Genomic DNA, 14,957 nt, shown 5'->3' on the forward strand with positions numbered 1-14,957 from the left:
ATCTCAAGTTTTATTTTTGTCAATAATTATATTTTCATATTTTTGCCGATTGATTTCCTTATTTTATTTTTTGTTTCACATTTTTGCATAATTTTAAGGTTCATATCATATAGTATTTATATTTTAATGAAATACATTTCAAGTTTTTTCGTTATAAATGTCCTTTTTTTAAGTTTGAGTTTTTCAGATAATAAGTTTCAGTCTTCAGAACAATTTTGAACTATAATGTTTACTTTAATAATGCTCACTTCTGTTGTTAGTGAATTCCTGTGGGTAAACCTGTAGCTAAATGATTTGCCAAGTCTTTCCTGAAAACAACAAAGCTTTGTAATTATTCATAACAGGTCTTGACTGGACCAATATTGTTCAAGCCAATTTTTTTTCAACTCAATATATTCTAGGCCTATAGTAAAATTCCACCCTGGTATTTGCATGGTAAAATGAATTAAGGGGTAAGAGTTATTGACCTTGGACAAACAAATATCTTGAGTGTATTGTAATTACTGTCAGGTTTATTTGCTTTATGTAATGAACTTGAGCTGTGCTTTTTTCACAAAAAGAAATCCTCAAATTCATCAAACTGACATGGAACTTCACTGTGTCAGGGAGAGATGCGGAGAAGAAAAACTGAAAACATTTCGTAAATTTGACATGTGCAACTTTGGACCCTGTCTTCAAATCATATTTCAATGATAAAAAGTTGCATTTCCTTTTATGGAGTCATTGTAGAAAATATGTGTTTTTCTTTTAATATATTATAACACCACGCAAATAGTCACAGTGTTTCTTCTTTTTTGTACCATTGTGTGCATGTGTGAGTAAGTGTGTGTGTGTGTGTGTGTGTTGGGGTGGATGAGAGACAGTCAATGAGCCCCTCCCACCTTGTGTATAAAAGGACTCCCCTGTCTAGTGTGTAGCTATTAGCAGAGTGACACAGCTGCCTCACAGGACCAGTGGCAATATTCTCCAAACCTGTGGAATACGCATTTGTTCATCTGACCAGAAAAAAGAGCTTTGTCACCCACTTGAGAATAACAGGTACGTTTATTTCTATAAGCACCTTCTCACAAATCGCTCTTCTGCCGGCGGATGGCTTTATCCTTGCTCTTTTGAGGTCAAGGCGCAAGTGTATAGACAAGGACAGGCTATCTGTCTGATTATATAAGCAATTGGGGCTCAGCTTTTAAAAAGTGTACGTCTGCAGATGAACCTATTCCAAGGTGTAGAACACCTGTTGCATTTTATTACAAACCAGTTTAAGCAACACATACATTATGCACTATTACTCTCATTACCCTATAACTACACTATTTGTGCAACAATTCTATTTTTGTGTGTTCTGTTGAGGGACAGTGTCCTTCACATTTCTGGCCAGGGGCCCGAAGCATGGTTGTAGGTTTACTCAACACAGGAAAATGTGACCTGCGGCTAACTTCTCAAATAAATGAATGATCAGTTCAAATAAGTCAGCTTTTGGACTCTTGTGCAACCATTGAAGTTTACACGCATACTGTATAAGATGGATTAGCGCACAATTTGGCCCGGTTTTAAAAGTTAAATCGCAATGTTTGTTTGCAAATAACTAACTTGATGTTTTCATGCTATCGCAGGACGAAAAATGAAACTCATCATCCAGGCCTTCCTCTATTGCTGCCTGGTGGCCACAGCGGTGCATTGTGTAGAGCTTGAAGTGAATCCCAAGTTAAAAAAGAGGTGAGTTGAACTTAACTGTCGAGACAACACTTCTCAGAATGATGATCGGCCTTAAGACTCTAATGGATTTTTGCCTCCCTCATTTAGGCTCAGTATATGGCTCGAGAGCAGACTCAGACGAAATCTGGACGCCAAGACTACAATTGCTGAGCACTATGTCCAGCAGGAGGAGATCAGGGATACTATGCCGCAGCGTGCTAGGTATATACAGTACTTTGAACTGAAGTGCATTTCTCCCCGAAAAATACGCATTTTGAATAACCAACCTTTGTCCCCATACCAGCACTGAGACCAATGTGCGAACTAAGAGATCCAAAAATTCTGCGAACCAGTCAAGAAGACAGGGCTGCTACCTGGGGACCTGCTCGGTGCACGACCTGGCACACCGCTTGCACCTGCTCAATAACACGCTGAAGATCGGCAGCGCCCCCCACATCAAGATCAGCCCACAAGGCTACGGCCGCAGGCGTCGCTCTTTGCCAGATCGTGTACTGGCGCTGAGACTGGAGAATAATGGGCTCAGGGCAGCTTGGCGCACCACCGGTACCCAAATTCATAAGCTTGAGGCTCTGATCAGGCAAACATGAATGGAAGTCTGCAAGAATGAAAAACAAAAGCCAAGGGAGTGGAAACATTGGCTGAAATGTTCTGAAATTCTCTGAGTGATTCGCCAGCATTTTTCCGGTTCTGGGGACCAGGTCAAAGAAAGCCTGGCTGCACTGAGTTTCTAATAGGACTGAGCCTTGCTGCCGTTCGGTGCCAAAGCCAAGCGAACAACTAAAACACTGGATGAAACAGAGGGGAGATACTGCAGGTGCTGCTTTCAGCCTGGCAGGGTGCATGCCCAAGATGGTTTGCTTATTGTCCATGTGAGTGGACCCAAAGTGCCAATGCTCACAATTCCACTTTGCTAAGTGCTATCCTGCATGGATAAAAAAACAAAACTATGAGCACTTTCCCATGTGGACACTTAAAGAGGGTTCGGGAGAAGATGATGTGCATTACGCCAAACACAAGGATTGACACTCTCAGCCTACATCAATTTTTTGGCACTGTACAAAGGAAAAAAATACCTTCGGTCCTGTAAGTTATGTACCAGTCCACAATGGATTGAATTATACTTGAAGTAGTCATTTGTACAAAATCACGTGCAATCTAGATATATTTTTATTGGAGATACTGTATATGTATATAGGAATTCATTTATTTAATATTATATAAAAGTTACATTCAAACACAAAGAGCTATTTTTGTACAGAAAGAGCTATAAGATATTTGGGCATTGTATTTAGTGGTAATAGGATAACCGTTTTATTTTATATATTATATATTTTTAAATGTGTTTTTTAATTTTATTTGTGTTAAATATATTTTATTGTCATGTAATAAATTTCGCATACAAAACCTTGACCTTGTCCAGACTTCCTTTTGCTCCCAGCCACCGTAAATTCCAGCACAAGTGGCGCGGTCTATTGTCTCCAGAAAAATAGTAAAAAAAAAAACAAGACAGGCAGCACCTGGTGTCTGTTAAATGATTGCAGGCTCTTGTTCGAATCCCCCCTCGATGCATTCCCTCCTCTTTGACCTCCCACCTCCACAGCCCTGTCTTCAAGAAAGGGCAGACGGGGTCCGGGGCGCATTCCTGCTTGATTTCGGCTTATATTTGTCGACTGAGCCAAGTCAGAGCCAGCCAAGAAGCTGAGCTTTGGGGTTTATCTGTTTTCATAGGGAAAAGATGGTTGGGCCTGAAGTGCAAGGATCTAGTGATGCGATCAAGGTTAGATGTGGGCTAGCAATCCAGACGAAGCAAAGTGATGGTCTTTCCGCTAATATTCAAGCAGTTAAAAAGGGACCACAAGACTGCAGATTTCATTTATGATCAGCTCTCACTTATCTGTAGCACCATCAAGCCGCAAGGAAGACAATGATAACCTATGCTTATAAACAGGGTTGGGTAGGGTTACTTTAACTGGATTACTATCAATTACTTTTGGATTACTCCAATAGCAAATATGCTAATGAAAGACAAAATAAACTAAATATGAATAAAATTATGACTCACAACACGTGGTAAGCTTTCCTCTCCTGGCTTTGATCTCTTTGATCTCCGGCAAAACTAACATAAAATGCGACAGAAACAAAATGAAAATAAATCCAAACAGCTTGCCACCATAATTTTTGCCGTTCCATGTATTCTGTTACTCCCCAAGCCTGCACAAAATTTAGTATTTTTATTCATATTTAGTTTCTTTTGTCTTTTATTAGTATATTTGGTATTGGCGTAATCCAAAAGTAATTGAAAGTAATCAAGTTAAAGTAACCCTTCCCAACCTTAATTATAAAACATGCTAAAACTCAAGAAAGTACAGTTACACTGAAGACATAATTTTCTGTGAAATTATGACTTTTGTAAAAGGATGTCTGTATAGTACTTCATGATATCCTATGCTGTTAACAGCACGGCAACCTCAATGATCGACCAATCCAGATCTTTTACATATTGGATCATTTCTGTCGCAGAGCACACAGTGCTAGCCCATTTCAATATTTAAAATAAAGGGCATCATTGTCTAAATATTTAAATTTGAGAAAATGAAGTGATTTCATTTGTGCTTACGTTTTGTTTTATTTTAGCATTAAAATGGTAAGGGAGGAAAATTACTATTTCAAAGGCACTCCGAACACCAACCCCCCCGAAAAAAAAAGAGTTAATTCGAGCGTGTCTAAGAAATGGATGTACTTGTATACACCACACAAGCAGCTTGTCAAAGGCTGAAATGATGACTTAAGCTAGTTGATGGATTCAGTGAGTGGAAGACGGACAGCACCTTTAATAAAATTTGTAGTTTTTAAAGGCAATGGAAAAGTTTTTAGCACCAGTAAATTATAGTATCTTGTCATATCATATTATATCATATCAGACCATATCATTTCATATCATATAGTATTTATATTATAATACAAAATCGTATCGCAGACAAAATACCATAGCAAAGCATAGCAGAGTAAGCATGTAGTATCATATCACATCGTGAGGTACCATATCGACATCTTTGTTTTAAATAAAAATATATTTCCTCACATATAACTTTTAGTAGAGTCGTAGCAAAAATCAAATATGCATTTATACTTACTATCGTTGAAATTAATACGTACTTTCAGACACAATATGCAAAACTGTCTCTCACTACTTTCAATATTATAGAATGAGAAAGAGTTTCTTGTTGTATTATTTTATAATAACAATAAAGGCCATACATTCATTCATTATATGTTTTACATTATTTTCAAAAAAATATGTGTCTCCCCTCTCCTGTAAAAGAAAATGGTAAAACAAAACGTTTTTTCTAGCCGAGAACTTGAACTTGTAAGTGAATAATATTGTGTATACAAATGCATAGGATTCCATTACAACGCATTAGCCAGCCATAAATGACAATAAATCGGATAAAACTCTGATATATCATTCATAAAAAGCACACATGGCCCCGGTAATCAATCATGGCAACCCCGTGAGGTCATGCAGAAAGTAAGAACGTGCGATCGCAGCTCAGGCAGTCATTAGTGTGGGGTCAAATGAACACGATTGATATCTTCTAATAAGAGCCTGTTAGGGATTTTTAAGATCAGATGTGAAGGTTAAGCATTCAATACTCTTGATCAACATCATTTATCACATTTAGGGTCAGGAATCTGCATCCCATCCCAGCCCACGGACCTGTCAACGATTGTAGGTCAAACTATGGCCCGCCTACACTTTTGGTCCAGCCTCCTGAACAATACTAGAAAGCATGTTGACACTCATTTTTTTTACCTTAAAAGAACTTAAAAGTCGGGTTACATTCTTTTGATTCAATCCTGGGTCACGGCGGTCAGAGCGCTGAACTCTTACCACTGGACTACCAGTAATATAGATAACATTTGAAAAGGCATTATGTTTTATCTATTATCACACTATTTTTAGATGCAGTACAAGAGACAAATGTTTATTCTTTTGTGAATTTGACATGTTACAATGACAATAAACTTGTCACTTACATTGCTTAGAGATAACGGATAGAATGGAATTTATTTTCTTTGTCACATGTGAAACATAAAACGAAATTAACATTGGTCTCTGGTACAGTGATAAACAATGTGATAATGAGATAAAATCTACTACCTTTTCATAACTTATCTATACCACTGGTCGCCCAGTGGTCTGACATCTAAGCTGAACTGTCATAAAAACACGTAGTGTTATCATTTATTTTCTGAATTTTGTTCTGGGAAGAATCCAGAAGGGTTATTTGATATTGGCTTCGTGAAAAACAGTATGTTTACACCTCGGCAACCTTTCAATCGTTACACTTTTCCATTATAACTTGAATTAACCTCTTCTCCTCATCAAAGAAGGGAAAAATTATGTGGCCCTCCGAGCAAAATATCAAATGTTTTCATCAGTAATCCAAACTTTCAAGCATCAAACTGACAGATTTCAATGGAAAATATTTTAGAATTTAACACAATGACAAGATTTTAACCTCCATTATACCTTAAACCTACATGTGCTAATCACACTACAGCTATTAAAAGTTGACTTTTTGTTGATTTCAAGAACAATTGATTTCACGAATGTTCCAACATGGAAGTGTCACGGTACGTGACCTATATAGAACTACAATTATTCATTATCTATTGCCATCTAGTGTATGAAAACAGTTACAACTCCAACTTGCCATCTGTGAGGATGGCCGTAGCTTCTATTCAGCACCAATTAAAACCGGCCTTATTTTTGCCTGATTTTTATTGACAATTTATTGAAAAACACGATTCTGCTGTCGTTTTAGTTTTTACTGATATCAGTTTACATTGCAACCACTTCAGGGTGTCCCCTGCAAACTGCCCGAAGATGGCTGGGCTTCAGCACCCTGAGCCCTTAAACACAAAAAATCTTAAAGGACAGCACAGACCACCATTACAACATCCCTAGATCTGAAATCTTTATAAGGGCAAGAAAAAACAAAACACTTAAGGGTGAGAATTATAAGAAACTTTGACAAGGGTCGCATATGAGTTAATCCCGCTTCCAAGATGACCACGCTGCATTGGCTGTTGCAAAGGCATCAACAGACAATACACAGTCATCATCAATATAAATATATGTAATAACATTATTGCCCAGTTCACAGTTTTCTGCCCCAACATCTCAAACAACGCAGCCAGTTCTGGATGATGGCGCACATTACATCAGGACCAAGTGCCAGTACGTTGTCTCGAAATGCATGCACTATTTTAAAACCAGGCTCATCCTTCACCCTCAAGAACATGAAGACAATAGTATGAGGCCAACATCAAACATAAGCTATATTATATAAGTTTGTCTTAAGCATAGATTTAAACATTTCCACTGAGGTTGCAAGAGCGTATTTCAGAGGGCAGAGAATTCCACAGCACTGTGGCCCAAACCTTTGGATTTCTTCTTGGCTCAATCACTAGTAGACCAGCATTTTCCAGGCAAAGGCTTCAAGCGGGAACATAGGGGGCAATTAAATCAGAGAGATACGAGGGCGCAAGTCCATGCAAAATTTTGTATGTAACCAACAGAACTTTACAAATAACATCTTAAACTGATAGTGCTAGTGCAGGTCAGCTAAAATCGGGGTGATCAAACTTACTTGTCCTAGTTAGAAGCCTCGCTGTCGCATTTTATACCACCTGCAAACTTTTGATCCTAGACCTTGGGAGACCAGAGAGTAGTACATAACAGTAATCAAGACAGAAGGTAACAAATGCATAAATTAAGATCTCAGCATCAGACTGGGACAGCATAGGGCAAATCTTGAACGAAAAAGATTTTCACTATTTCCACACATCGAACATGAATGAACAGTGACCTCAAACATGCGTGTAAGTCTGAGCCATGATTAGACTAATTTAACCTGGATGTGGCCTAGTCACTGTACTGTAATTGTGCTCCGTTGCCATAAATTCCGTAAGCCAATGAGCTGATGATGTCATTGCTCTGATCACAGGTCAGAGACGCCGTGTGCAGGTCATTGTGCACATCAAACCAAAGAGAAAAATCCAGCTTGAGTAACTGATATGTCGGACTGATAATACATCATCTTAAACTGAGCTCTGCTCAAGGAAAGGGAGGGCAAGTGCGTGATTGGTTGGGCTGACTCGAAGGCCATTAAGGTGATACAGGCGGCTCAATGGCGGTACTTTAAAGCCAACTCTAAAAGTACACTGATAACCTGGACTGAGAGGATTAGCACCATAATCTAAACACTGCTTGGCTAAAATAAGTACTTCACTGTGGGCCTTTGGTTTCTTACAGCTCCACCAAATCCATGACGTCCTGCATAATTTGATTTAATGTATCCATTTTTTCTTTTTTTTTCATTCAGCTCCTCCAAAAGGGTCGAGTGGACATTTCCACTGTACTTTGTTTAATTTTTTTCTCCAAGTTTAGGTTCCGGTTTTCCGGACCCTCCTTTCAAGAGTGATTTTCCGCCTTTTCATATTTCCTCAAGTTTCTTTTTGACACACTGATGACCCATTTTGACTTTGCACATGTGAATTTGCAGCCATTTTTCTGTAGCTCATTGGTGCCAGGAAAACTTCAAAGAAGTGCTCGTTTTCAGCGCTCATTTTGGCCGACCTTTCTTCTCATAACTTTTAAAAAAGACAAACACGCAGAGGAAGAAAAGCCGTTCCTCTTCGAAGTCATTGTCAAAGAAAAATGAAATACTGTAACACAATTTGAAAATGACGACAATGTTCAATTAAATAATTCTTGAGGTGTTTTCATATATATATTTTTTTATTTGTTTAAGGAGACCTCCTTGGATCTGTCACGGGTGCCCATTGGGTTCACTTGGCCCCGCCCGTTTGGCACCAGCTGCGGCTCTGTGCCTGATTGGCTTCCCTCCTATTTAAGCTCAGTGCTCTCACTCACCCCCTAGTCAGTCCGCCAACAAACTTCTGCACCCGCAAAACGTGTTTTTTGACTCTGTCCGGTATCCTTCCTGTGTATCCTGTCCGGTATCAATCCCGTCCATCTCGTCCTGTTTGATATCTGACTCCAGTCCCCAGTGTCTGGTATCGATCCCATCTGTCCCATCCTGTCTGATATCTGACTCCAGTCTCAAGTATCAAGTATCGATCCCGTCTATCTCGTCCTGTTTGATATCTGACTCCAGTCTCCAGTGTCTGGTATCAATCCTGTCTGTCTCGTGCTGTCTGATATCTTGCTACGGTTTCCGGTATCCGGTATCGATTCCGCCTGTCTCATCTTGTCCGATATCTTGCGCCAGTCTCCAATATCTGGTGTCAATCCCGTCAGTCTCATCCTGTCTGATATCTGAATGCAGTCTCCAGTATCCGGTATCAATCACGTCTGTCTCGTCCTGTCTGATATCTGACTCCAGTCTCCAGTGTCTGGTATCGATCCCGTCTGTCTCGTCCTGTCTGATATCTTGCAACAGTCTCCGGTATCCGGTATCAATCCCGTCTATCTCGTCCTGTCTGATATCTGAATCCAGTCTCCAGTATCCGGTATCGATCCCGTCTGTCCCGTCCTGTCCTTTTTCTGCTAGTGTATCTTGTATCGATCCTGTCTGTCGCGTCTTGTCCGGTATCGAACCCGTCTGTCCGGTATCTGTCCGTGTATCTGGTATTGATCTTGTCTGCCTCTTGCTTCCTGTCTTTCCATGCCGGACTTCTGTCCTACTTCTTCCGCCCAGCGATCGCCGAATTACTGGTGTTTGCGTTCACCCGCATGACTGCCCCATTCCTGTAAAATAAAGCTTGTGTGAAAACGTTACGCATCTGGGTCCTTATCCTGTTCTGGTTCTCACAGGATCATGCCATTTTCAAGGATATCTTTAGACAGACCTGAGAACTGAAGCACCAGATCTACAATTGTTGCCTGTCATTGTTGCAGACAAAACTTGAACAACAGCTCCCCTTTGTGTTGTCATGGCTAAGTTGATTCTAATTTTCTAAAGACATATATAACATAGCATCTTGGATAAACAGGAAACGGAACTTGAGTGTAAGGATTTATGACTTTTACTAGAAGTCTGTGGAATGTAGTCCATCGATGCAAAGTAAAGTGACGTTTAATTGTATAGCCCTTAATCATATTGCGTCTCAAAGGGCTCCACAGACCATAAAATATGGTAGTTACAACATCCCCTGATCTCAAACCCTGCCATGGGGAAAATTAAGAAGCCTTGTGAGATAGCCCCCATTTGAGGATGGCCAGGCTGCAATGGATGTAGCATGGGCACCAACACAAAGTAAATATCAACAATAAACAAAAGAAATAATTGAAATTGTAAAAAAAGAAAAAAAAAAGAAAAGCCAAGACAACAACAACTAAGGTTCCCAACCTCATCAACCGGTTTATGCAGAAGGCTCCAAATGATGGTAATGAGACCCATGCATCAGGTCCTACTACTGGTCTGCTGACTCAGAAAGCATACATCAGCAACATTGTCCCTATCCCTTGCTTAGTTATCAGCCAAGTAGCAGGAAAGGACAAGAAAACAATAGCGGTAAAAAGTCAACATCAATCATAAGCTTCGGAATATTAGTTGGTCTTAAATTGAAATTTAAACACCCCCACTGAGGCTGCAAATCTCATCTCTTAAGGCAGAGCATCCGTCAGTACCAGGACCCGAATAAAGAATACTCTCCAGCCAGCGGACTTTTTCCCAGGTGAACAGCCTATAGAATGTAACGTTAAATGCATTGTTTGAAAATGTCCCCCCAAAATTTGGTCCAGGTCTGCCATTTTGGACAGAATTGGTGTAGCCACTAAATTCACGTGTTTTGTCCATCTGAGGGAGCGGGTGGGCATTTTTGGAACTTGTTAGGTAAACATGACATCATTGTAGCTCATAAATAGCGTAACCCACAATAACCTGTTGCCTTAGAAAACAGGCAAACTGTGATTGGTCATTATTATCACTTGCCGTGTTTTAGTTTTGCTATTCACTTGCGTGTTTAGTATTTTGTACAGTACAAATATTTTAGTTAAGCTGTTCATGATACCTGAATGAAATAACGTTACTCTGCTACAATGTAAAATAGTCAATAAAACGTCTTGTATTGGGTTGTAATGTTGCTATGAAAATTGAAGATAACATCACACAGAAATTGTTGTTTGAGATTCGGAATGAGCGCATCACAAGTGAAAATTTCTTTGGGGTCAATTGACCTACAAAAGTTAACCCTAACCCTAAACCTAACCCTAACCCTATCCCTGTAGTTCAAATGAGAAAAAAATAAAAATAAATAAAAGGCACATTTTGTATCTTTTCATATATATATTCTCTAATATTGGTCTTAATATTTATATTTTATGATGAAAAAACCCTAACCCCTACCCTTACCCTTACCCTTACCCTTACTCTAACCCTAACCCTAAACTATCCTACAGGATCGCTGAATACATAGACCACTTCCTCACTCCACTATCCACAAAACATAATAGCTACATTAAAGACACATATGACTTTGTAAACAAAATAAAACAGATTAGAATAACGCAGGAAACAATCCTATTCACCATTGACATAGACAGCCTCTACACAAACATAAACACAGTCGCAGGGTTAACAGCAGTAAAGCGCTGGATGGAAAAATACCCGGACGGCAAACGCCCAGACACAGAATTAGTACAACTCCTAGAAATTAGCTTCACTAGAAACGACTTTGAATTCAACAAGGAATTCTACTTACAGATCAGTGGTACAGCCATGGGCAAAAAATTTGCACCTGCCTATGCTAACATCTACATGGCACATTGGGAGGAGACAGCTTTTGAAAAATGCGCCAAACTACCCACCAATTATTTTAGATACTTGGATGACATTTGGGGAACATGGACACATAGCATAGAGGAATTCAACCAATTCATACAAACCCTCAACACACACCATTGTACAATTACAGTCAAAAATTCCACAAATGAACACCAGATAGATTTTCTAGACACAACCACTTACAAAGGACCCCCATTCACCCAAACACAAACTTTAGACACTAAAGCCTTCTTTAAAGACACAGACACACATATGCTTTTACACAAAAACAGCCTACATCCAAAACACACCTACAGGGGCTTAATAAAATCACAGTTGCTCAGATTCCACAGAATCTGCTCACAGAATACAGACTTTGAAAAGGCTACCCCAAGGCACTGAGACCAAGAGGGTACTCTAGATCTTTCCTCAGGCAAGTCCGTAAAACATTTTTAACCACAGGGCAACTGGACACACAGAAATCATCCCCCTAATAAGCACCTACTCAGCATTTAGCCAAACTGCTAATAGAAAAATTAAACAAAATATAAACCAGACACTACAGAACACAGACATAATCCAAGATTACAAAATCATCTTAGCCTTTAAAAGAAACAAAAACCTCAAAGATTACTTAGTAAAAAGTAAATTACAGGAAATCAACATAACACATTCTACAAACAAGCCACCACAGTTAGGAACACAGTCACCAACACAAACTACCTAATTAAACAAACACTCACACCTAATACGGAAAACTGTATATATGTCATAAAGTGTAAACACTGTGACATTAAATATATAGGAGAGACAGGAAATTCAATCAGATGTAGATTAGCACAACACATTTACAACATCAGAAACAGCAGGGAAACTAACACACACTTAGTAGCCCACTTCATACAACATGGGCTACAGGCACTTGAAATATGGGGCCTACAAACAAACAGCAATTGGACGCAAGAAGAAAGACGCAAGGCAGAAAAACACTGGATAATAAAACTCAACACTCTCTTTCCAGATGGACTAAACAAACGCAGGTAAAACAAGAAAAGCTCCAGTTTCCTGAATGGCCAGTGCAAAAACTTACTTTCCCAAGGGCCTCAGATTTAGGGGACATTGGGAAAGAAAGATTGCTTCCTCTCCTAACCCTAGCCCTAGCCCTAACCCTAACCCTAAGCATGTAGTTCGAATGGGCAAAAAAAAGAAGAAAAAAAAGCCATATTTTGTGTCCTTTTTATACATATATATACATATATACATATATATATATATATATATATATATATATATATATATATATATATATATATATATATATATATATATATATATGTATATATACATATTAAATGAAAGGTTTATTGAAGGTATTGTTGGATACATTAATCAAAACGTGACACAAAAAAAAATAATGCTGAGAGTGAGCATGGCCAAATATGGTCACCTTAGGCCTCCTACCCCAAGAAAATTTGCCAAATCTGTTTCTGCCACCCTCTGCTTAAAGGTTTGCACCGTATTTGCACTAATAACCCGGTCAGGCAAAAAATTCCTGATTTTTGGTATCCTGAAAGAAAGAAATTTTCCATGCAAGTTGCTGGTAGGTCTAGGCACCCGTAACTTATATCTGTGACCACGTAAACCATCAACACGACAGAACTCAAAAAATTGACCAAAAGGCACATCGATCATTCCATGCAGTACTTTAAACACAAAAACAGTTTAAATGAGAAAAAAATAAAAATAAATAAAAGGCACATTTTGTGTCTTTTCATATATATATTCTCTAATATTGGTCTTAATATTTATATTTTATGATGAAAAAACCCTAACCCCTACCCTTACCCTTACCCTTACTCTAACCCTAACCCTAAACTATCCTACAGGATCGCTGAATACATAGACCACTTCCTCACTCCACTATCCACAAAACATAATAGCTACATTAAAGACACATATGACTTTGTAAACAAAATAAAACAGATTAGAATAAGTTCAGTCTTTGTAGTCTTTCCGGATATGACAAGTTGTGCATCCCAGATATCCGCTTCGTATACCGACGTTGAACTCCTTCCAGTAGGTTAATGTCCTTGAGTAAGTACGGGTTCCACACAACGCTATTATATTCTAACCCGGGTCTAACATAAACGCAAAACATTCCAACTAAGAATGCTGGGTTCTTGTTGTAAAAGTGTCTGTAAATGTTTGATGCTATGTTATTGGCTTTGTTGGTAATTTTGGCGATATGCGTGATAAACTTTAGTCAGCTAGCTTATTTATATATATATATATATATATAAATAAATATATATATATATATATATATATTCTCTAATATTGGTATCAATATTTATATTTTATCGTGAAAAAAACTTAACCCTAACCTTACCCTTAATCTAACCCTAACCCTGTAGTTCGAATGGGCAAAAAATGAATAAAAAGGCAAATTTTGTGTCTTTTTATAAATATTTTCTCTAGTATTGGTTTAAATATTTGTATTTTATCATGAAAAAAAACCCTAACCCTTATCCTTACCCCTACCCTTAACCCTAACCCTAACCCTAAACCTGTAGTTCGAATGGGCTATAAAAAAGGGCAAATTGTGTGTCTTTTTATATAAATTTTCTCTAATGTTGGTCTAAATATTTATTTCTTATCACGAAAAAACCCGTAATACTTACCCTTACTCCAACCCTAACTCTTACCCTAACCCTAAATTTGTAGTTGGAATGGGCAAAAAAATGAGAAAAAAAATGGCATATTTTGTGTCTTTTCATATATATTTACATTAATATTGGTCTAAATATTTATATTTTATCGTTAAAAAGACCCTAACCCTTACCTTTACCCTAATCCTAACCCTAACCCTAAGCCTAACCCTAACCCAGTAATTCGAATGGAAAAAAAGGCAAATTTTGTGTCTTTTTATATATATTTCTTCTAATATTGGTCCAAATATTTATTTTTTAATTAGGAAAAAACCCTAACCCTTACCCTAACCCTAACCCTAACCCTAACCCTTACCCCAACCCTAACACTGTAGTTCGAATGGGCGGAAAAAAAAAAGGGACATTTTGTGTCTTTTTATACATACTTTTTCTAGTACTGGTCTAAATATTTATATTGTATCATGAAAAAACACGAACCCTAACTCTAACCTTCACCCTAACCCTGTAGTTCGAATGGGCAAAAAAAGGCAAATTTTTTGTCTCTTTATATATAATCCTTCTAATACTTGTCTAAATAATTATATTTTATCATGAAAAAAACCTTAACCCTAACCTTAACCCCAACCCTAACCCTTACCCTAAACATAACCTTGTAATTCCAATGGGCAAAATAAGGCAAATTTTGCTCCTTTTTATATATATTTTTTTGTCTTTTTATTTATCATTTTTCTAAGACTGGTCTAAATTTTTATATTGTATCATGAAAAAACCCTAACCC

General features: G+C 38.1%; 1 protein-coding gene across 1 annotated transcript; it reads left to right on the plus strand.

The window, feature by feature from the left end:
* The first annotated feature begins 937 nt into the window (after positions 1–937).
* Positions 938–3,091, plus strand: adma (adrenomedullin a). Its single transcript, XM_088333263.1, has 4 exons — positions 938–1,038; positions 1,611–1,713; positions 1,801–1,914; positions 1,997–3,091. The coding sequence occupies exons 2-4, from the start codon at positions 1,619–1,621 to the stop codon at positions 2,298–2,300; spliced, it is 513 nt and encodes a 170-aa protein (XP_088189389.1). The 5' UTR covers positions 938–1,038; positions 1,611–1,618; the 3' UTR covers positions 2,301–3,091.
* The last annotated feature ends 11,866 nt before the right edge of the window (positions 3,092–14,957 follow it).

This window comes from Urocampus carinirostris, chromosome 4 (assembly GCF_059441175.1).
Source record: "Urocampus carinirostris isolate Australia breed hairy pipefish chromosome 4, RoL_Ucar_1.0, whole genome shotgun sequence".
Taxonomy (NCBI): Eukaryota; Metazoa; Chordata; class Actinopteri; order Syngnathiformes; family Syngnathidae; genus Urocampus; species Urocampus carinirostris.

Bases quoted from the DNA above. Each gene is read 5' to 3' on its own strand.
- adma (XM_088333263.1), top strand. From the start codon at position 1,619: ATGAAACTCATCATCCAGGCCTTCCTCTATTGCTGCCTGGTGGCCACA. The intron at 1,714-1,800 runs GTGAGTTGAACT...TCCCTCATTTAG, and splicing joins AATCCCAAGTTAAAAAAGAG to GCTCAGTATATGGCTCGAGA. The intron at 1,915-1,996 runs GTATATACAGTA...TCCCCATACCAG, and splicing joins ACTATGCCGCAGCGTGCTAG to CACTGAGACCAATGTGCGAA.